The sequence below is a fragment of the Podarcis bocagei genome (genome assembly GCF_964188305.1).
Source record: "Podarcis bocagei genome assembly, chromosome: 17".
NCBI lineage: Eukaryota > Metazoa > Chordata > Lepidosauria > Squamata > Lacertidae > Podarcis > Podarcis bocagei.
In genome coordinates, this window is record NC_138143.1 from 10,440,551 (window position 1) to 10,462,907 (window position 22,357).

At 48.3% G+C, this 22,357-nt stretch overlaps 1 protein-coding gene and 1 long non-coding RNA gene across 6 annotated transcripts in view; one reads left to right on the forward strand and one right to left on the reverse strand.

Annotated features, from left to right (window-relative positions):
- RGL3 (ral guanine nucleotide dissociation stimulator like 3) overlaps positions 1 to 20,037 on the forward strand; it is a 34,937-nt gene extending 14,900 nt beyond the window's left edge. For 4 of the 5 annotated variants that reach the window (XM_081176329.1, XM_081176330.1, XM_081176332.1 and 1 more), the window contains exons 6-17: positions 465 to 680; positions 1,925 to 2,028; positions 4,312 to 4,396; positions 6,000 to 6,068; positions 8,439 to 8,516; positions 9,504 to 9,536; positions 9,726 to 9,847; positions 11,861 to 11,950; positions 12,970 to 13,114; positions 15,943 to 16,092; positions 18,078 to 18,192; positions 18,808 to 20,037. In XM_081176329.1, coding sequence (XP_081032455.1) covers positions 465 to 680; positions 1,925 to 2,028; positions 4,312 to 4,396; positions 6,000 to 6,068; positions 8,439 to 8,516; positions 9,504 to 9,536; positions 9,726 to 9,847; positions 11,861 to 11,950; positions 12,970 to 13,114; positions 15,943 to 16,092; positions 18,078 to 18,192; positions 18,808 to 19,418 — 1,818 coding nt within the window. In that variant the 3' untranslated portion in view covers positions 19,419 to 20,037. The remainder of the gene's footprint in view (positions 1 to 464; positions 681 to 1,924; positions 2,029 to 4,311; positions 4,397 to 5,999; positions 6,069 to 8,438; positions 8,517 to 9,503; positions 9,537 to 9,725; positions 9,848 to 11,860; positions 11,951 to 12,969; positions 13,115 to 15,942; positions 16,093 to 18,077; positions 18,193 to 18,807) is intronic. The other variant, XM_081176328.1, reaches the window with a different exon arrangement.
- Positions 19,708 to 21,699, reverse strand: LOC308577095. The gene is made up of 2 exons (XR_014003434.1): positions 21,626 to 21,699; positions 19,708 to 21,193 (listed from the first exon to the last, which is right to left on the reverse strand). It is a non-coding gene; the product is annotated as an uncharacterized lncRNA (long non-coding RNA).
- Positions 21,700 to 22,357: the final 658 nt, after the last annotated feature.

The following is a 22,357-nucleotide window of genomic DNA, read 5'->3' on the forward strand; positions in this document are numbered from 1 at the left end:
CATGTTTGTTAACTGATGTGGTTAAACAATTAAAAACCTTAGACTGAGTTTTAGCATGCATGAAAAACTTAAAACAAATCTTTATTTCCTGATGAATAGCCTTTGGACTATAATGTAACTTAAATAGAAAACTATCTTTAGAAAGATTTTTCCTCCAGAAGCATTTTATTTTAAGAATCCAATTTAAATCAAGCTGTCTGTGGACAAATGCCGGCTCCCTCGGCCTGAAAGCAAGATGAGCACCGCAACTCCATAGTTGCCTTTGGCTGGACTTAACCATCCAGGGGTCATTTACCTTTACCTTTTACCCTGTATATTGTTTATGGTTCAATGGCAGAGAGTTGATTTTGAATCTTGGAGACCTGATCCAAGATCCAAAGTCCTACCCTACTTCTGCAGTGGTTGCACTGAGTGGCATTGGGGTGGTCTTCTCTCTCATCCTCCCTCTCATTCTCCTTCCCCAGGAACTCTTCCGAGCAGTGTGGCCCTTCCACTGCCTGGGCTGCGTGTGGTCACAGCGAGACAAGAAGGAGAATCAGCACGTGGCTCCCAGCGTCCGAGCCACTGTGGCCCAGTTCAATGCAGTCACCAGCTGTGTCATTGCATCTGTACTGGGAGACCTGACTCTGCGCTTTCCCCAGCGGGCACACCTGCTAGAGAAATGGATCGACATTGCCCAGGTAAGAGTTTCTGTGTCCAGTGAGCTAGCTGGCCTTCGTTTTCTTTGTTTCCTTAGCCCTGCCACTACAGTGGTACCTTGGTTCTCAAGCTTAATCCGTTCCAGAAGTCCGTTCCAAATCCAATGTGTTCCAAAACTAAGGCGCGCTTTCCCATAGAAAGTAATGCAAAATGGATTAATCCGTTCCAGACTTTCAAAAACAATCCCTAACACAGCAATTTAACATGAATTTTACAATCTAATGAGACCACTGATCCATAAAATGAAAGCAGTAAACAATGTACTGCAGTCACACAATCAATCAATCAATCAATCAATCAGTAGCTGAACTGGGTTCCACACAGTCTCAAAAAGAAAAGCAAAGAGCTGCAAAAACTAAAACGCAAAATAAATAGCAAAAACAGACAGACCTCTGCGTAACACTCAAAATAGAAGTGTGGCACTCAAAATGAAGCATGTTCAGCTTCCGAAAAAAAATTCCCAAACTGGAACCCTTACTTCCTGGTTTGCAGTGTTTGGGTTCCAAGTTGTTTGAGTACCAAGGCGTTTGAGATTCAAGGTACCACTGTATTCCTGGCAGCACACAAACCAACATATGGGATTGTACCTCCAGCCAGCTCACTGGTTCTCCACAATTTGTGAATATTTCAAAAATGGGCCTACATAATAGCTGCACAAGCCAACGGCACAGACCCCCTCAGCTTTTCATTGCAAAAGAAACAGACATGCTGACAATGTAAATTTAAGATGATATATCAAAATATAGCCAAAACAAGTGGCATTAAAGCGAGGAACGTGAATTGATTTGAAGAATGTTTAATTTTCATCTGCCTTCTAACTGATCTGTCAGTTTAATTGAATGTAAATACATGTGTACCTTATCAAAACCTCAGTACTGTGGGGGTTGAGGGTTGAGATCCCGAGAAGTGCAAGATTTCTTGACTCTCTTTTACTAAATAAAAACTGCCAGCTATTGTTAGAAGATAAGGTCTTCTTTCTTCTGTATTGTGGTAATAGCCTGCACAATGGCCATGTTTTCTCTAGAGTCACAGTCCACACGTCAAAAATGGTTTGATTATCAACCAAACGAATCAAAAGCTTGCAGCCGTACACAAAATGCAGCACCTGCTTTGCAGTTAAATCTTTACTCAATCCAATCGCTGGCGTTAAATCCTACCCCTTTCTTACTGAAATATTTGTCATTTCCCCACTCCCAATTCCCCAAATGGTACGCCTGCCCTCCAGCGATGTCGGGCCCTCCGGAATTTCTCCTCGCTGCATGCCATCCTCTCTGCCCTGCAGTCTAACTCCATCTACCGACTGAAGCGGACTTGGGCTGCTGTACACAGGTGAGGTTTTCGGTGGCGCCATTTTCCCCTAGAAGAAAAGCCCTGGTTAAAAGTGTGGTGCTTTTTTTTCTTTAACCATCTTTATGGAAAGCTCAAAGAGTACATAATTATATGTGCACTAAACATTGTGAGACATAAATAAAAGAGAGAAAAGGAAAAAGAGAAACAAAACCCATGCAGAAGGGGAAATAAAGGCGGAGAACCCCAAAATTGTATATTTTACAAGGTCGTTACAGTGGTACCTCGGGTTAAGTACTTAATTTGTTCCGTAGGTCCTTTCTTAACCTGAAACTGTTCTTAACCTGAAGCACCACTTTAGCTAATGGGGCCTCCCGCTGCTGCCGCGCCACCGGAGCACAATTTCTGTTCTCATCCTGAAGCAAAGTTCTTAACCCGAGGTACTATTTCTGGGTTAGCGGAGTCTGTAACCTGAAGCGTATGTAACCCGAGGTACCACTGTATTGTACTTCACCAGATCTTAACCTATTACAGTATTTGTAAGAATGGATTCCAGATATCATTGAATTTGTCCATGGCAAGTCTGCATTTATATGCAGTTTGTTCATATGTTGCGAGTTTGTATAAGTCTTTAATCCAGTCATAGAAGGGAGCCACATTTTTATTTTTCCAGTTCATCAGTATCAGTCTTTTTGTTGTGGTAAGGGCACAGAGTCCACTCATATTGTCCTTTTGTAAGGTTCCATGTGCTGGGTATATTATTCAAGAGGATATTTGGCTCTGTAAATGTAAGGTTGTTCCGTACAGTTCTGTTGATGGTTTCAGTTACCTTCTGCCCAAAATCTTTCAATATAGGACAATGAAAAAAACATGTTTTAGAGAAGCATTATCCCTGTTGCATCTCCAGCAGTTAGATACCTTACATAGCCCTTTTTTAAAACAAACAAGAGACGCGGGTGGCGCTGTGGGTTAAACCACAGAGCCTAGGACTTGCCGATCAGAAGGTTGGTGGTTCGAATCCCCGCAACAGGGTGAGCCCCTGTTGCTCAGTCCCTGCTCCTGCCAATATAGCAGTTCGAAAGCACGAAGTACAAGTAGATAAATAGGTACCGCTCCGGCGGGAAGGTAAACGGCGTTTCCGTGTGCTGCTCTGGTTCGCCAGAAGCGGCTTAGTCATGCTGGCCACATGACCCAGAAGCTGTACGTCGGCTCCCTCGGCCAGTAAAGCAAGATGAGTGCCACAACCCCAGAGTCGGCCATGACTGGACCTAATGGTCAGGGGTCCCTTGACCTTTAATGGGGTCCACTTGCTTCTCTTTGGAGAGAAACCACAGGGCTCTGGCAGGTTCAAGGATCGTCCCCAAGCAGGACTGGGGAAGAGTTTTGCCTGCGACCCCAGAGAGCTCCTGACAGTCTTTTTCTTTTCAAACAAGATTTTTACGAAAGCTTTTACATAATACAGCAGGATAAAAGAAACTACAGTGGTACCTTGGTTTGCATACGTCTTGGTTTGCACACATTTTGGATTACAAACACGTCAAATTTGGAAGTGCGTGTCCCGGTTTGCAACCTTAATTTTGGATTACAGCCCATTTGGGGGTGGGGGGGAATTACAAACAATTTTTGGGGGGAGGTCCCATTGGCGAAAGCGCGCCTTGGGTTACAACCTGTTTTGGTTTACAAATGGACCTCAGGAAGAGATTATGGTTGTAAACCAAGGTACCAATGTAATATAAATAAAAACCCAAACAGAGAGAGATGAGCTTCTGCCATTCTCAGTTGGTGGTTTCAGTTGACACAAGCCCATGCTTGGAAAATTAAGCAGAATGAAATGGCCCCCCCAAGGCCAGCTGTTTTTCCGGAGTCCTACAAATTTTCTTCTCTCACGGAGGACAGAGCTTTTTGTGCCACACAGCCTGACCTGTGCTAGTCTGTAGGGGCAGATTTAGGGCAGCGTGACCGGTTCCCCCACTCGGGCCCCAAGCTAAGGGGGGGGGCACCGCAGGGCATCACAACTATGACATAGTACACATGCAAAACAGGAGACAAGAGGCGGGAGTGTCACATTATAGCCTTGCACAGGGCGCTGCTGAAATTTGAAAGACCTGCTAGCCTGTTGCCCTCTTTCCACCACAAAGGATGCTCTGCTGCAGCCACTGCTAAAAAAAGATTCAGCTTCCAGTCCAGTCAAGCTTCTGGAGATGTGTGTGTGCCACTGTCTTTGCCCTTTGCCTCAGGCTGCAAAACAGCTTGGACTGGCTGTGGCCTCTTGCACTGACCCCTGTGCCAGGGAGCTGCATAAACTGAGCCTAACTTCTCTCCCAGGGACAGCAGGGGCTCCTTCCGAAAGCTCTCACAGATCTTCTCCGAAGACAACAATTACTTGAAGTGCCGAGAAATCTTGCTGCAGGTAGCAGAACTGCGTCGTTTGAGAGGAAGAGGAGAGCAACGTTGTGTGTGTGTGTGTCTGTGTGTGTTGTGTGTTTTTTTATGCGGGATAATGTGCTCAGAAGGATGTACAGTGGACACTCGGGTTGCGAACGTGATCTGTGCAGGAGGCATGTTCGCAACCCGCAACACCGTGTCTGCGCACGCATGGGTTGCGATTTGTTGCTTCTGTGCATGCGTAACCGCCAAAACCCAGAAGTAACCTGTTCTGGTACTTCCGGTTTTCGGTGGGTCCATAACCCAAAAAAATGCAACCTGAGGTGTCTGTAACCCAAGGTATAACTGTAATGTACTGTCCAGTGTTGTCAGGATCAGGAAAGGGTTCAATAGCCCGGGGCATAGGAGCCAACTCCTTGGGGCCAAGGTCGTCCCCCCCCAAAAAAGTATTTGTGATGTCTCTGAAGTGGGGTGGGGACTTGAGCAGGGGCGTAGCAAAGGTGGGTGCGGTCCATCCTGGGTGTCCCAGCTGAGGGGAGTGACAAAATGGTGGGCGGCACTCACCGCTGGGCCTGCAGCACGCCTGAGCTACATGTCTCTCCTGGGAGTGACGCACTGGCTTGAGCGCCCGCAGACTCCCTGCTGCCCCAAACAGTCCTCCCATTGCCTTCCCCTCAGCTGTATGGTGGCTGAGTGGAAGGAGGCAGGCAGACTCCTCAGAGGCCCTGCGGTGCCCCCGTGGGTGACTGGCCCCGCTCCCAGGCACAGTGCCCGTGCCTCCCCAGGCGCCCGATCGGCTTGCTCCGCCACTGGACTTGAGGATAGTTGCCATAATAATAATAATAAAATTTATTTATATCCCACCCTCCCCAGCCAAAGCTGGGCTCAGGGCAGCTAACAACAATAAAATAATACAACATTCTAAAATCATTTCATTATAAAATTAATTCAAATCAAATTGATGGCAACCATTAGGCTAAAGTTCTGTGAAGATTGCCAAAGGAGGGAGTCAGGCTGTGCCCTGGCCAAAGGCCTGGTGGAACAGCTCTGTCTTGCAGGCCCTGCGGAAAGATGTCAAGTCCCGCAGGGCCCTAGTCTCTTGTGGCAGAGCGTTCCACCAGATTGGGGCCACAGCCGAAAAAACCCTGGCTCTGGTTGAGGCCAGCCTAACCTCTCTGTGGCCTGGGACCTCCAAGATGTTTTTGTTTGAAGACCGTAAGGTCCTCTGTGGGACATACCAGGAGCGGCGGTCCCGTAGGTACGAGGGTCCTAGGCCGTATAGGGCTTTAGAGGTTAAAACCAGCACCTTAAACCTGATCCTGTACTCCACCGGGAGCCAGTGCAACTGGTATAGCCATGTTGTGTTAAGTGTTACCCAGGGGCATTAAGTCACCATGTTTGGAGCAGGGAAAGTGTAAATGCTCTGTTCAGTGTGAGCTACAATTGCCCTGGGTGCAACCTCTTTTGGTTCAGGGGCTTCAGCAACAAGAGGCACCTGCTGAAATGCCCCAAAGCCTTTGAGTTCTCAGATTAGCCCCTGTTAGGAGGGTCAGTTCTGTACAGTTGGATCAAGGTACATCGGACATCAGTTGAGTTTATCCTGCAGCCTTTCTCTCTGTCTCTCGCAGGAAGGAGGTATACAGGGCTCCAGTGACGGATGGAACAGCACACAACCCCCAGCTGGGTCATCTCCGAAGGTGAAGCATCAGACCAGGGTAGTGGTGAGAGGCATCCTGCCCCCTCCCCAGCCAGCTGTCCATCCACTCCGAGGGAAATATGTGGGAATGTTCAGGGTGGCAGGAGAGGATATATTGTTTATTGATATCCTTCCTAACTTGCACTAGCAAGTTCCTTTATGTAGCAGAGTTACATTCCCCCTTTTTTATATGCACAGCAGATAGCTGGTTGCAGGCTCGTGTGAGCCTCTCACTATTACACAATTCAATCTGTCTCAGACTGAATTGTATGTTCCTGGTAATTTCCCTTGAATCCCTCTTTAAAGAATAAAGACGCCACAATCTTATTCAAAGTCAATAAAAGAAGTTTTCTCACACCAGTTCGCAGTTGGATTCCTGAAGGCAGACTTAGTTACAAATATGTACATGTGGATCTACCCCATATGGGGGAATAATCCCAGTGCTTCTGCTAGCTGAGAGCTAGCAGAGCAGTCCTAGCTAGAAGCTGGTCAAACAAAGAAGGAAGTAAAAAAAAAAAAAGAGGAGGTGTGCTGTGTGACTCGTCCTTATGTTACCTGGACAGGTTAGGTCATGCAAAAGGAAGGATGCTCCAGCCAGGAGGAACAGGAAGTTGCGACTGGCTGGACCAAACATTCCCTCGCATGTCTTCTCTAGCATTACAAGGAATGTTGTACTTGACTGCCTCTCATGGATCACATCCCACAAAATAAACATAAAGGGGAGGTAAGAAATACATGTTTAATGTACCTCCCTCACACTTTAGATCCTGAAAACCAGACTCTCACCAAAGAATTACTTCCACCAGAGTGTCCACACTCTCCCTCTAGTGTGAAAATACTACTTAAGATTAGTCAAAGGTATGGTTTCGAATTGGATCGGGAACTGCCTGTTGAGATTCCTGCACTGTAGGACGGTGGTGCTCAGGATCCTTTCCAAATCTACAATTCCTTGATTTTACAGTTCTATGAAAGTCTGCACATGACATGTCATCAAATATGACTTTGAAGAAGCGTGATAAAAGAGAAAGGGAAACTTTCTACTTGAGAGAATCACCTTCTCTCACATATGTCACTTGACTGCTTTGACCTGTAGAACTGGCCGTGCTGCGAGTGGCACATAATATTCATTATGCACCCGCAAGTCTTTCAGCGTGGCAGCATCTACCCTTTGGAATTCCCTTTTCTCTTAGAAAACTAGAGTTGGGAGGGACCCTGAGGATCATCTATAGTCCAGCTCACTGCTATGCAGCTGTCCCAGATGGAGATCAAACCTGCAACCTTGGCATTATCAACACCACACTCTAACAAATGGAGCTATATCGTAATTCTGTATCCTGTACCATCTTTGTGTTTTGTTTCAGAGTGAGTGGGGATAACCCTAAAATTAGTACCTAAAAAGACCCCCAAAAAAGAATGTGGTGCTCTTTTGATTTTTTTTTTAGCAAGAGTAGTTGTCAGCTAAAGGTTTAGCTACTGCGCCTAACATTCTCTCCTCCACAATTAGAAATATTTGAGATTTTTACATTATATCTGATAATGCACACATCTACCAATTTAGAAGTCTTCACAGAGATCTTGTTTCAGCTTTGTTTTCACACACACACACACACACACAGATTTGCACACATTCGCCTCTTTTGAAATCCCTTGCATTGAACTTGCTAGTAGGAAGGGAAACCCAACAAACAGTGGAAACCACAGCATCCTTTCCCTTCATTCTGGACACCATTTGCATATTGGTCATATGCATAGCTGTCAACCATCCCTTATTTGGCGGTAAAGTCCCTTATCCCAGCACTGTGTCCCACTGCAGTCCCTTATTGATGATGTCCCTTAAATTTCCCGGGTTTCAAAGGAAGCAGCTCCTCTCCCTCCCTCCCTGCCGGCCAGGGAGGAGGGAGGCTCCAACTGTGTTGCTTAGCTGTGTTGCTCACCCAATAAGGAGTCTAGGAATGACTGGGGGGTGGAGCTTGCATGCCTTGTGCCGATCAAATCAGCCGTGTTGCCTGGGGAATCACCTTTGCTCAGCACTTCCCAACGGAGAGGTGACGGTGGTTTTCCTTGCTGCATCCCCTTTGCCGGGTTGCTGCGCTGTGGGAACCACCACTTGAGGCTTTGTTGGCTGGGCTTTCTGCCTTTGGCTCGGAGGGGCTCAGAAGTTGAACATACCTGTGCTTGGAAAATCCCTTATTTTGGCTGCTGATGCCTTATTTTCGAGGCTGCTGGTCCCTTATTTTCAAATCTGTAAGTTGACAGCTATGGTCATATTTTGCTAAGGAAGTGTCACCAAATGTTTTAATTTCCCAAGGGAGGGTGGCGCACTGGGCAATCAAAGGGCTGAGTGCATGAGTCCCATTGTGCTTTGTTGCAGGCTCCCACCATCCCATATCTGGGCACCTTTTTAACTGACCTGATCATGCTGGACACAGCACTACCAGATTCTGTGGAGGTGAGCATCTTGGGGAAGAAGAAGTGGTACGAGAACATCCCTTGCAAGTAGATAAATAGGTACCACTCCGGTGGGAAGGTAATCGGCGTTTCCGTGCCTCTCTGGTTTGCCGGAAGCGGCTTAGTCATGCTGGCCACATGACCTGGAAGCTGTACGCTGGCTCCCTCGGCCAATAAAGCGAGATGAGCGCCGCAACCCCAGAGTCGGTCACAACTGGACCTAAAGGTCAGGGGTCCCTTTACCTTTAAGGGTAAGGGAGTACTGGCACTCCCCCCCCCCATTAAAAGTGTGACACTTACTGTAATAACTTCATGGTGCGTACCGGCACCTTTTTTTCTATAAACAAAAAAGCACTCAGGCTTTTCAAATGCTGGCAGCCACATGGGGCAGAGGTTTTCAACCTTTTTGAGTCCACAGCTCCCTTGACCAACTCCGTTCTTTCTGCGGCACCCCTGTGGGGCGCAGGAGCCCAGTTATGCCACCCCTTGCCTGCAGAGCTGGCAGCCTCTCACCATTTTCCAAACACCCTCCGTTATAGAGTGTTCCTTCATCCTCCTCTCCTCTCTCCATGGGAGTCCTCAGGGCAGCTGCTGCCACTGCCGCTGCCGCTACCTCCCCTGGTCTCTGAGCTGTGCCCCCTGCCCCAAAGAGAGGCATCTCTTCACACTGCCCCATAGGAGCCTGGGAAGCACCTCCTGGGCAGCCCCAGAGGCACCATTCACTTGGGGAGCTTGTAGCTAGGGCTGCTGCAACAAACAGCTGTACAAGTCTTTGGGAGGCAGCGACGTGAGAGGGCATCAGAGGAGGGAGGGAAGGAAAGAGGGACAGAGGTCAGTGTTGCCAGTGGCACCCCTGACCATCTTTCAAGGCATCCCAGGGCACCCCTGTTTGAAAACCACTGATGTAGGGTGGTTCAAACATCCCTGCAGTGTGGTTTGTGTCTCCTGGTGTTGCTCACAATCCCTGTCTTATTTTTCAATCCCACAGAGCAACCTCATTAACTTTGAGAAGAGGCGCAAGGTAAATCCAAGGTGGAAAAACTGGAGGGGGGTGGGTGGGATTCTGCATCTCTTAGCTCAGTGCCCAGAGCTGAGAATGGAGGGGAATGATAGGATGTGGAACTGGGAGGAAGAGCACTGCCTTTCAAACCACAGGAATGCAAAATGTGGCTCCACCGCCCACCTCACTGCTATGTCTTTTCCCTCCCAGGAAGCAGTGATCCTCTCCTGGATCTGCCAGCTGCAGGATTCATGTCAAGAGTACCATCTTTGTCCAAACCCATCATTCCGTCTTGCCTTTCACCAGCATCAGCAGCTCTCTGAGGAGCAGAGGTAGGAAAAGGTGTTGGGTTCTCTGCCAAGAAAGAGAATGGTTGATAGTGGGCCAACTAAATAAATGCACAAGCAGAATGACTACTTCTTGTGCAATAGGACTCTCCCTCTTTCCCTCTTGCTGATCTGCTCTGGAGGATTGAGTCCCGTTGCACAAGTGTAAGTTGCTCCAGTTGTGCAAAGTGCTACTTACTCCTGCAGTGATTACAACCTAGGCTCTTGCTGTTGAAAGGCTCTAGTTAGGAGCATTATCAATTGCACCACTTCAGAGTTCAATCGGAGCGTCTTAAATTAAGGCCCAAAGTCCACATTACGAGTGTCCTTGGAGTTGACCACTTTCTCCTTCATTCCATTAAAAGTAACTTTGCGCAACCCTTTGCTGGATCATGACCACTGTATGTGGTGATCGAGTTAATTGTTTCCTCCCTGGACCACTTCCCCCCCTGCTAAAAATCATCCCACCAGTCCACTATTTGCTGTTTACTGTAAATAGCACCTTTTTGCAGAGGAGGTGTGTTTTTAATGGGAAAATGCTATGAGGAAGGAAGGGTTAACTCCCTCATCCCCACACACTGTGTTTCCAGTCCAGACCAGTGCCGCAGTGCAGCTGCTTCTACTGGAAAAGAAAGTTTCCAGTTCTGAGCAAGTTTGTAAAATCTTTCAATAAAAATACCTTTAATAATTTGCACACAGTGCCTCCCTGTCTCCCGCATTCCGCACCAGAGCAAGAGCCAGGTATCAAGACGAACCATGAATGAAGGTCTTTCCTCCCTGTCCCTGGGGGGAATTTGCAAGGATAATTACCCTCCTTGTTTTTTCTTCACTAACAATCTCCCGTTGTCATGGGAGCTTTCTCCACTAAGGCAGACAGGAACCGGAAGCCTTATTTTCTAAACAAACAAACAGACAAACATGTGTATTTAACATTAAGTCCATTTGGTCCTATGGATTTTATTTGGGGAGCTAAATGATTAATTGATTGCATTTATATCTCACCTTTTTCTTCAAGGAGCCCAAGGTGATGTACATGGCTCTCCCCTATCTCCTTTAATCCTCACAGCAACCCTATGAGGTAGGTTAGGCAGAGAGGCAGTGACTGGTGAGTTTCATAGCCGAGTGGGGATTTGAACCCTGGTCTCCCACATCCTAGTCAGACACTCTAACCTCACCACACTGGCTCCTGGTATCTCCAAAACGCCATGGTGACAGAGTGGGCTAGGGAATGTCACCTATCTCCTATAGCAAAGCTGTTTTCCCACTGGGATAGCAACTCTTCACTTCTCAGATACCTAAAAATGCACAGGGAATGTTCACCCGTCCTCCTTTCCCTAGGCGCCCAAATTCAAGAGCAAGAATCTCCCATCTAAATCCATTCGCCCAAAGTTCACACTGTGGGCTACACAGCTTATTATTCAAATAAATATTTATGCCCTGCCTTTTTCCCTGATGGGACTCAAGGCAGCTTACAGATAAAAATAAGAACCACTAAGAACAAAGAAAAAAAACACACACACAAACACACACACACCCCACATGCCAATAATTACAATTATAAACAGCATGGCAACAGTCCTTTCCTTAAAAGTACTCAGCTCCCAACAACCTGTTGGAACACAAAGGTCTTCACCACCTGACAGGAGGACAACAAGGAGGGAGCCAGTCTGGCTTCTCCAGGGAGAGAGTTGTCTGGAGGCAGCCACCACCGAGAAGGCCCTCTCCCATGTCCCCAGCAAGTGTGCCTGAGAGAGTGGCAGGGCCGAGAGAAGCTAAAAGAATGGGAAGAGAGGAAGTCAACTTTTTTTCTGGCCTTTCTGCAGTCCCACCCCCAAACCAGGCTGCTTAACTGTGAGGGGGGCACAAGGCAGATGCCAAGGGAAAGAGCCAAGCAGGTCCTTTTTGAGAAATTGCAGGGCAGCAGGGTATCAGAAGCGACAGCTGAACAGAGACACACCAACAGAGAAGAATGGAAGGCCATGCTTGGGTGGATATGCTTCTGCTCTCCTCCCTCTGCAGCTACCGGATTTCCCGTGTGATTGAGCCACCAGCCGACTCCTGTCCCAACTCGCCGAAGCTGCATCGCAGCCTGACCAAGCGCTTCAGTTCGTAAGTCAGCCTTCTGGTTCCGTGAGGGGGCACACTTCCTGTGGCTGCTCCTTGGGGACAGCCCATCCTGTTTCGCCACCCAAGGCAAGATGGGAAGGTGCTCCCTCCTGCCGAAGCCTCGCTTGCCAGGGTCACATGGGATTCTGCTGCCCGAGGCAGGTGCTTCAGTCCGCCTCATGGGTGGGCCGGCCCCACTGCTCCTTCCCTGCCCCTTTCTCTTGCGTGTCCCCTGTTCCTCCCCTGCCATGCTTGGGACAAACTTCCCTTCTGTCCGATGACCTTCGGCCTCCTGGAGAACCCCGTTCTGTGTTGTTGTTTTTTGAGGCAGAGCAAGTGAATCCCACTAGGCCTGGAGGCATAAATGGTTCCTTCCTTCCATATTTATCCTTACAACAATCTTGCAAGGCAAGCTATGCTTGGGTTGTCAGGAGTTCAGCCTACACTCGAGTAGGACCCTGGCAGAGACACATGTGCGACTGGCATGTTCCCTCCCTCCTGGTCGATTGTTCAGGAGCTTCATAAGCTTTCTTCAGCCCAAACATCACAGCAACCGATGCCAACCGGCACCGGCACACTTAGGGATCCGCAGAGTTTGCGCAGTTCATGCGTAACAGACCTCAGCAACTCAGCATTTTGGCTAATCTACTTTATTTACATATAAACACACATGGAGAACTGCAACATGGCCCCCTCTCTCTCTAGCACCAGACAGCAAAGAGAAAATGAACAAAGGACAATAGTCCCACTTCACGGAACACAGTAACACAAACATCCTGTCTCCGTCACTTCCCACTCTGTGGAGCCAAAACATATACCGTCATGTGAAAGACAGCAATATCATGACTGCAACCATGGAGCAGGAATTCTAACATGGGCATGCTGACTGGCCCAAGGTCACCAAATGAATATCATGGCAAAGTAGGAATATGACCCTGGAGCTCTTGTCTGATACACAACTAACCACTACCCGACAGTGATGCTCCCACACCTGAGTCACTGCCTCTGCTCTTCCTTTGCAGACTTCTCCTGGGCTCAGAAGCCTCTGCTGCTTCTCCAAGCCCTGAGAAGCCCAGAATCTCACCGCTTGGCTCCTGCAGCAGCCTTTCCTCTGAAGATACGTCTAGCACCCCTTGTTCACCAACTTGGGGACTCCCCACTAGCAAGGTAGCTTATTTTTCTTTATAAAACCGTTTCTGTCCCGTTCTCTTGGTCCCTGAAACAACTCACAATCTTAGAAGATCTCATTATGTGACCGAGACAGCTAACCAGGGCATAACATAAAATGCAGAAGTCTGTATGTTGCTATAAAACAGAAGGGGAGAAAATAATCAACATAAACCAAATGCCTGTCAAAATAAAACAGCTGGGACAGAGCATCTCGAAAGGGAGCAGCAGAGTCTCTTTGGGGAGGGGCCTCCACAGCCTGGGTGCCCACACCCAAAAGGCCTGCACTTGCGTCACTGCCAGTTGCACCCGTGATGGTGGTGAAATATGGAGCAGAGCAAGGGGCAAGCAGAAGAAGGCAAATTCTCTTGGGGATTCGTAATGCAGTTGCCAAAGAGACGGCATCGCTGAAGGAGCGTCTCCACCCCCATCGTTCAGCCTGGACACTGAAGTCCAGCACCGAGGGCCTTCTGGTGGTTCCCTCACTGCGCAAAGCCAAGTTACAGAGAACCAGGCAGAGGGCCTTTTCGGTAGTGGTGCCCACCCTGTGGAACGCCCTCCCACCAGATGTCAAAGAGAAAAACAACTACCAGACTTTTAGATGACATCTGAAGGCAGCCCTGTTTCGGGAAGCTTTTAATGTTTAACCCATTGTATTTTAATATTTTGTTGGAAGCCACCCAGTGTGGGGTATAAATAATAATAATAATAATAATAATAATAATAATAATAATAATAATAATAATATTGGTGTGGTAGGCTGATTTCATTTCTAGCCAAAAATGAGCCTATCAAAGCAACACATGTGAAAGGAATAGATATTAAAAGCTATCGTTATAATACAAGAACGGTGTACAGTGGTACCTCGTGTTACGGATGGGATCCGTTCCGGAGGCCCGTCTGTAATGTGGAAAGCCCACAACTCGAAGCACCGTGTCTGCACAGACAAGTCGCACGATTTGGCGCTTCTACGCAGGCGTGAGCAGTGAAACCCGGAAGTAACCCATTCCAGTACTTCCGGGTTGCCGTGGGATGCAAGACGAAAACACGCAACCTGAAGCGGACACAACATGAGGTATGACTGTAATAATTTACCAGTCATTTTTTACACCTGTGGCTGGAAAAAAATGGTATGATTGACCAATAAAGACAAGATTTAGGGAAGTCTCTGTCCCACTCTCCCACCCCACCCCCACTTCAGCAATATAAAATGTTGGGATGCATCCTGGTGCAAGTTCATGCCACCCAACTTTTGAGATCCAAAACTAGGATGTGCATCTTCTGGGATGTGCTCCCAGGCAAGTCACGTGACCCATGCCTCACTCTCGCTTGGATAAAGTGTTGTGGGGGGGGGGGGGAGTGAGAGCGCAGCACCCAAAATGGCCTATGTGCTCTCGTGCAAAAGATGGGATGTCCAGGGCACTTGGTAGGTATTCAAGCTTGCATCAGATGCCCTTGATGGAGCCACTGATTAGTACAGTACTTCACTTCCTGGGGTGTTTAGACTCTAAACAGACATAGTGAGATTCTCATCTCTGACAGCTGGGAAGAGCAGATCTCTAGATATATGTATTTTGTAAATAAATACCTTTTCAATGTGTCAGCGGGGGAGGGGAAGGATTTTGGTATGTTTTGTGTGTTCATTTTGTATTTTTATGCTGTGAACCGCCCTATGGATCTTAGGATGAAGGGCAATATACCATTTTAATTAATAGATAGATAGATAGATAGATAGATAGATAGATAGGGAACCCAGAAGACAGCACACCTCCCATGGCATCCTGTTTCCTCCACACACTGCTGCCTCTGTTCCCCTCAGTAGGGTCCCCTATCACCCCCACTCGTCTCCTCCTCCTCTGGGGAGTAGCAGGAATATTTATTTTATTTTATTTTTATTTCAGGATTTTTACATACATTATATTATCTCCTTCCAATTTTTAAATTTCCTGTTCACCCTTCCCGACCCACCCAAATCCATTGGAAGGGTTCAAACAATTATCCTCAGCCACAGGTATAGCGTCTTTAGTTTCCACCGAATGTCTTTTGTTCCAATAGTTTCTGTCCATTGAAGATAGGAGTAGCAGGAATCATTCTGTGGGCTGTGCCTTCCAAAGGCTGCTTGGAGTGTTCTGAGGTCTCTTTCTATTCTTGAGTCTTCCCCTCTTGTTTATTGGAGCTTATTTTGATATTGTTATAATAATAATAATTTATTGTTTATACCCCGCCCATCTGGCTGGGCTTCCGCAGCCACTCTGGGCAGCTGCCAAAAAATAATAATATTAAAATACATCAAACATTAAAAGCTTCCCTAAACAGGGCTGCCTTCAGATGTCTTCTAAAAGTCTGGTAATTGTTGTTCTCTTTGACATCTGGTGGGAGGGTGTTCCACAGGGAGGGCGCCACTACTGAGAAGGCCCTCTGCCTGGTTCCCTGTAACCTCACTTCTCGCAGGGAGGGAACCACCAGAAGACCCTCGGTGCTGGACCTCAGTGTCCGCATAAAACGATGTTGGATAGGCCTGCCCTGAAGACCAGTCATGCTTTCACCTTGCGTCACCAAAAGTTGTTGAACTACAACTCCCATCATCCCTAGCTCCAGAGCTAGAGGTCGGGGTTGATGAGAGCTGTCATCCAATGACATCTGGTAACCCACGGAGCTTTCATTTAGCACCGATGTGCATATCAGCAAGTGAAGTGGCGGAAACTTCTGAGTGAGATGTTTTGATGGTGTTGGTGGCCAGAGAGGTAATGGAAATGTGGGGCGGAAGATGAGTCACAACTCACGGATTCATCTCCTGGTCCCCTTTTTGGTTGTCTTCTCCTGACCAGAATCTGTCTGTACCTCAGCTAAGGCCCTGCCTTCCGCTGGAGCAGCCCCCGCCATCTCCCATCTCCAAGCAACGAGGGACAGAGTCGCGCATCATCCGCGTCAGCATGGATGATGTGCATGGCAACGGCAACCTGTATCGCAGCATTGTGGTGAGTGGACAAAGGGATGCAAGCTGCCAGGAACATCTGGACATGACTGGATGGTGTGCATCATGTCTGCGTGTGGGGGTGAAGATTTCCGGGCAGGGGAGGAGCGCATAGAGGCCCTGCACAGTGAGGGCAACAGCGCTGTTTCAGCAGCATGGGCAAAGTCCCAGAGGAGCAGGTAGCAACACAATGGGGGGGGGGCAGGGCAAGGGTCAGATCCACCACCTGAGGCAAACAGTGTCATAGTCCTGTGCTGCCAGCCATGGCAGAGCTCAGTGGAGAGAGAAGCCAGCCAACCAGTTGAGTCTCGGTGGGGGAGTACTTGCCTGGAGGCAGAGTCCAAGGTTAATAATAATAATAATAATATATTTATACCCGCCCATCTGGCTGGGTTTCCCCAGCCACTCTGGGCTGCTTCCAACAAAATATTAAAATCCAATAGTCTGTCAAACATTAAAAACTTCCCTAAACAGGGCTGCCTTCAGATGTCTTCTAAAAGTATGGTACAGTGGTACCTTGGGTTACATACGCTTCAGGTTACATATGCTTCAGGTTACAGACTCTGCTAACCCAGAAATAGTGCTTCAGGTTAAGAACTTTGCTTCAGGATGAGAACAGAAATCGTGCTCTGGCGGCACGGCGGCAGCAGGAGGCCCCATTAGCTAAAGTGGTGCTTCAGCTTAAGAACAGTTTCAGGTTAAGAACGGAATAAGAAACGAATTAAGTACTTAACCCGAGGTACCACTGTAGTTGTTTTTCTCTTTGACATCTGGTGGGAGAGCGTTCCACAGGGCGAGTGCCTCTACTGAGACGTTCAGGCCCGTCCTAAGGTCAAGAGTGAAGTGTAGGTGGGTTCCCACGAGGCAGGACGCCTTTATTGAACAGCAAGAACCTTTATTGAACTACATAGCTGGGAAACAGGGGCAAAGCAACTGCTTATATATATTCCTGAAAGCCTGGGCCACTCCCACTCCCAACATGATTGGCTGTCTAAACGTCAAAGCTGCGAATCACGACTCATAGTTCAAGGGCCAATGGCAGAGGCCCAAATCCTGAAATGTTCTATGATTGGACATCATGTATTGAATCAGAACACAGGAGCTCAGAATCCTTAGTCCAGACTAAGCTCGGGCAAACACAGAATACATAACAAGGAGTATCTCAGTTCACGTAGTCAGACGGTCCGGGGGTCAAGAAAGCCGAGGTCGCAAGAAGCAGCAAGATCTGTCCAGGAACGACAAATGTTGTTTCCAGCCACTGCCTGAGGCTGGAATCCCTGCTTAAGAAAGTTGGAGCCAAGATGGTTCTCATCAGGAGCAAGAAGGCTTATCAGCAGCAGGTGGAGCCACTTCGCCTTCTGCTCCTTCAGGCTGCTGCTCAGCAGGTGAAGCCAACTCCTGGCCCATGACAAACGGCTTCATCCCACCTCATGCAAGTTGGAGCCCAACAAACGCCAAGAAAGTCACACGTACCCCCCACCCCTGGTTTAGTCTGACACTTTTTTGATTCGGCTAGCATTAGGTAAGGTAAAGGTAAAGGGACCCCTGACCATTAGGTCCAGTCGTGGACGACTCTGGGGTTGCGGCACTCATCTCGCTTTATTGGCCAAGGGAGCCAGCGTACAGCTACCGGGTCATGTGGCCAGCATGACTAAGGTACTTCTGGCGAACCAGAGCAGCGCACGAAAATGCCGTTTACCTTCCCCCTGGAGTGGTACCTATTTATCTACTTGCACTTTGACATGCTTTTGAACTGCTAGGTTGGCAGGAGCTGGGACCGAGCAACGGGACCTCACCCCGTCATGGGGATTCGAACCGCCGACCTTCTGATCGGCAAGCCCTAGGCTCTGTGGTTGAAGGCGTTTTCACTACTTTCGTTAATATTCTCCCCTGCCCATCTCTGGACACCTTCTACGTTGTGTTGCCACGTTGCTGGGCCACCCCTGTGCCCTCTTCTGTGACTCATAAGCGGATGACTTTCCCCCGCAGATCACCAGCCAGGATAAGACCACGGCTGTAGTTCAGCGCGCACTGCAGAAGCACAACTTGGAAGGGCACTCGCTGCACAACTACCGGCTCCTGCAGCTGTTGGGAGATGGCCAAGGTGAGGAGAGGGATAATAATAATAATATAATAATAATAATAATTTATTATTTATACCCCACCCATCTGGCTGGGCTTCCCCAGCCACTCTGGGCGGCTTCCAAAAAATATTAAAATACTGTAATACATCAAACATTAAAAGCTTCCCTAAAGAAGGCTGCCTCCAGATGTCTTCTAAAAGTCTGGTAGTTGTTGTTCTCTTTGACATCTGGTGGGAGGGCATTCCACAGGGTGGGTGCCACTACTGAGAAGGCCCCTTGCCTGGTTCCCTGAAACTTGGCTTCTCGTAGCAAGGGAACCGCCAGAAGGCCCTCGGTGCTGGACCTCAGTGTCTGGGCAGAACGATGGGGGTGGAGAGGCTCCTTCAGATATACTGAACCGAGGCCGTTTAGGGCTTTAAAGGTCAGCACTAACACTTTGAATGGTGCTCGGAAACGTACTGGGAGCCAATGTAGGTCTTTCAAGACCGGTGTTATATGGTCTCGGCGGCCGCTCCCAGTCACCAGTCTAGCTGCCACATTCTGGATTAGTTGTAGTTTCCGGGTCACAGGACCCGGATGGAGGGGAAAACATTGTTGGCATCACTCATGTTCTCTCTCTCTCTTTATCCTTCAAGAGCTACTGATCCCCGACGGCGCCAATGCCTTCTACGCTATGAACCCCGCTGGCCCCCACGACTTCCTCCTCTGCCCCAAGGAAGGCGCCCCCAACTCCATTGGGACCATGCAGCCTGGTAGCAAAACCACGCTCCATGGCACACACAAGGACCGTGGCACCGGAGCTTCATCGTCTTGCAGTTCTCCACACCTAGGCCCTCCTAGCCTGTCCCCACATAGCTCACCATCCCCACAGCTCTGGCTAGCTTCGTGTCTCCTGGCACCCCCATTTCCATCTCCTTCCTCCAGGCAGCCACCAAATGAGCCACCAAGCTCTCCTCCTTCCTCCAGGCAGCCTCCAAGTGACCTTCCAAGCTCTCCTCCTCCCCCCCTGCCTCTTTCTCGCCACTCACCCATCGGTCCAGCTCCATCCCATGTTGTTCTGCCCTCCTCCTCGCAGAGGCCAAAGACTCCTTCTTCTTCATGCCAGTCGCCCCTTTGCTATTCCTCAAGGGCATCCCTTTGGCCAGGGTCCCTCAGTCACTGTGACGTCCCTCGCCTTTCAGCTTCCCAAACTCTAGAAGCTCTGAGCAGTCCTGACCTAGAACTGGGCGCCCAGGGCCACAGCTAATCTCTCCGAATAGAGACCCTCTCCTCCATGAGACCACACGCAAATGGCCAGGAAAATTGAGTGCCCCACGAGGGGGCAATGACGTTAATGGATTGGCCACTGTGAGGTTCCGTAGCTGTGCCCTCCCCAGCCTCCCCTCAGTAATCCTGGAGCCAAGAGAGATGGGCTTACAGGCCATTCAGTACAAAGCAGAACTGATGCAAGCCAGGTAAGCAGAGCCTTGCCAGTGGAGATAAGAGGTGCCACAGGGTGCCAGTGTCCTGGTGTTTTGTTTCATTCCCCCCCCCCCTCTTTTTGATTTATGACATTTGCCACCAGTGACTTTATTTTTTTAATATAATTTTTATTTGATTTTTTAAAATTATAAACATGTAACAGAAAACAATTCCGAATCCAAATATCGAGATTACTGTGAATCTCCTGACTTCTCCCCGTCCCTTCCATGGGTCCTAGTAATCATATTTACAACTGCAAATAAGTACTTATCCAAATTTTTCATCCTTCTAAATTATCCATACTTTCCATTACTTTACAAGTGTGGTTAAAATCCTGCTAATGTTTTAACCTGCTTACAGTGGTCTCTTAAATAAATTATGAACATTTCCCATTCTTTCTTAAAGTTCTTGTCTTCTTGATATCTGAGCTTCCCAGTTAATTTCTCCATTTCAAGATAGTCCATCAACTTAGTTTGTCATTCTTCTCTCGTCGGGGTTATCTCTTCCTTTCATCTCTGGGCTAGTAGCATCCTTGTGGCTGTTGTCGCATACATAAACCATCTTTTCTAGTCCTTTGGTATCTCAGTACCTATAGTTCCTAATGAAAAAACTTCTGGTTTTTTAGCAAAAGTTATTTTAAACATTTTTTTTTCATTTCATTATATATCGTCTCCCAGTTTTCTAGCAGAAGTTATTTAAAAAAATTTTTTTTTTCATTTCATTATATATCATCTCCCAGAAATTTTTGTTACTTTAGGTGTCCACCACATACAATAAAGGGAACCTTCTTTTTCTTTACATTCCCAGCAAATATTTGAGCTTGTTCTATACATTTTTGCTAACTTGACAGGCATCAAATACCACCGATACATCATTTTCATGTAGTTTTCTTTCAGTGAACACCAGGGTCCTGGTTTTTCAAGGGAGTGAGACCAAGGGCCTGTGAGGCAACTGCTTTGGGCAGCAGATCTGGCCTCCGAGGAAGGCATTGTCTACTGCTGCAGCTTGCTCCTTGGAGGCTGGACCTTTTGCCTTCTCAGCAGTCTCCCTACCTGCCATGCCACCTCCATAACAGCCTCTCAGCGAATAGGAGGGGCTGCTAGTCTCCTCCCATCACTAGGGAGGAAATGCCAGGGGAAGCCCACTGGGGTCTCCTGGGCTCTGCACCCACCTGGTGCAATTCGGAGCTGGCCCCTTTCCCCACCCCAAGGCCTTTGATTCCCAGTTCAACCACCAAGCAAGGTTGATTTGATTCTCCCTCTTGTTCCTGATGTAGATCTTCACTCACCTCTTTGTTCCAGTGTAAATCTCAAAAAAAAAACACCCACTTATTCCTGATGTAAATTTTCCCTCCCCCTTCTTCCCTGGCAGGGAGGGGAAAACATTCTGTGGTTTGCCTCAGGTGCCAAAATGTCTTGGGCCAGCCCTGAGTGAGACAAGCCATATTTTGCAGAGGAATGCAACACCTCACTCCCTTATTCTCCCTCCAGAATTAAACACTGTAGTCGAGAGCAGAGGTGGGTGGGTGGCAGGGAGGCCTAGTGGTAGCTACAGTGGTGCCTTGCAAGACGAAAAGAATCCGTTCCACGAGTCTCTTCGTCTTGTGTTTTTTTCGTCTTGCGAAGCAAGCCCATTAGCGGCTTAGTGGATTAGCGCTATTAGTGGCTTAGCAGGCTTAGCGGATCAGCTGATAAGCGGTTTAGCGGCTTAGCGGATCAGCTGATTAGCGGCTTAGCAGATCAGCTGTTAAGCGGCTTAGCGGATCAGCTGATAAGCGGCTTAGCGGATCAGCTGATAAGCGGCTTAGCGGCTTGGGAAAAGGGGGGGAGGGAAAAAAACCCTGCAGGAACTCGCAAGACATTTTCGTCTTGCGAAGCAAGCCCATAGGAAATTCGTTTTGCGAAGCACCTCCAAAACGGAAAACCCTTTCGTCTAGCGGGTTTTCCATCTTGCGAGGCATTCGTCTTGCGGGGCACCACTGTACTGTCTAACAGTGAGCTTGTAGCTGGAAGTACGTGTTGGACTTCCAGACCTGTAATAGAAGAAGAGGAGGAGGAGGAGGAGGAGTTTTGATTTGATATCCCGCTTTATCACTACCCTAAGGAGTCTCAAAGCGGCTAACATTCTCCTTTCCCTTCTTGCCCCATAACAAACACTCTGCGAGGTGAGTAAGGCTGAGAGACTTCAGAGAAGTGTGACCAGCCCAAAGTCACCCAGCATCAGCATGTGGAGGAGCGGGGAAGCGAACCCGGTTCACCAGATAACGAGTCCACCGCTCTTAACCACTACACCACACTAATAGGTGATGTGATGGCTTGGGAATACTCTCTGCAAGAAATGCTTCTGCTCAGTCAGAGGTACATATATACATCCTTTATTTTACATATGTACAAGCAGCACACATAATCATGTGTCCGAATCCTGTGAGTCAGATTCCCGAAGTGACTTACGTCTGCCCCTTTTCCAGCAGAAGAGGCGAGGCATTCTCAATTGATGTCTCTGCCCTCTGCGCTTTAACCCTCTCCTTTCCTGAGCAGATGGAACCGGCACTGCATCGCTATCAGTGCCAGAGCTTCCTGTGCGGGGTTGAGGCTCTGCTCCAGCATCTGAGAGTCTTCCCTCCTCCTGACTTCCCCTCCTTTCCTGCACTGGCAATTCCTGCCCCCCTTCCTCTGCTTGTCTCTCCTCCTCCTCCCCTGCGTTCTCCGGCAATACCATGACAGG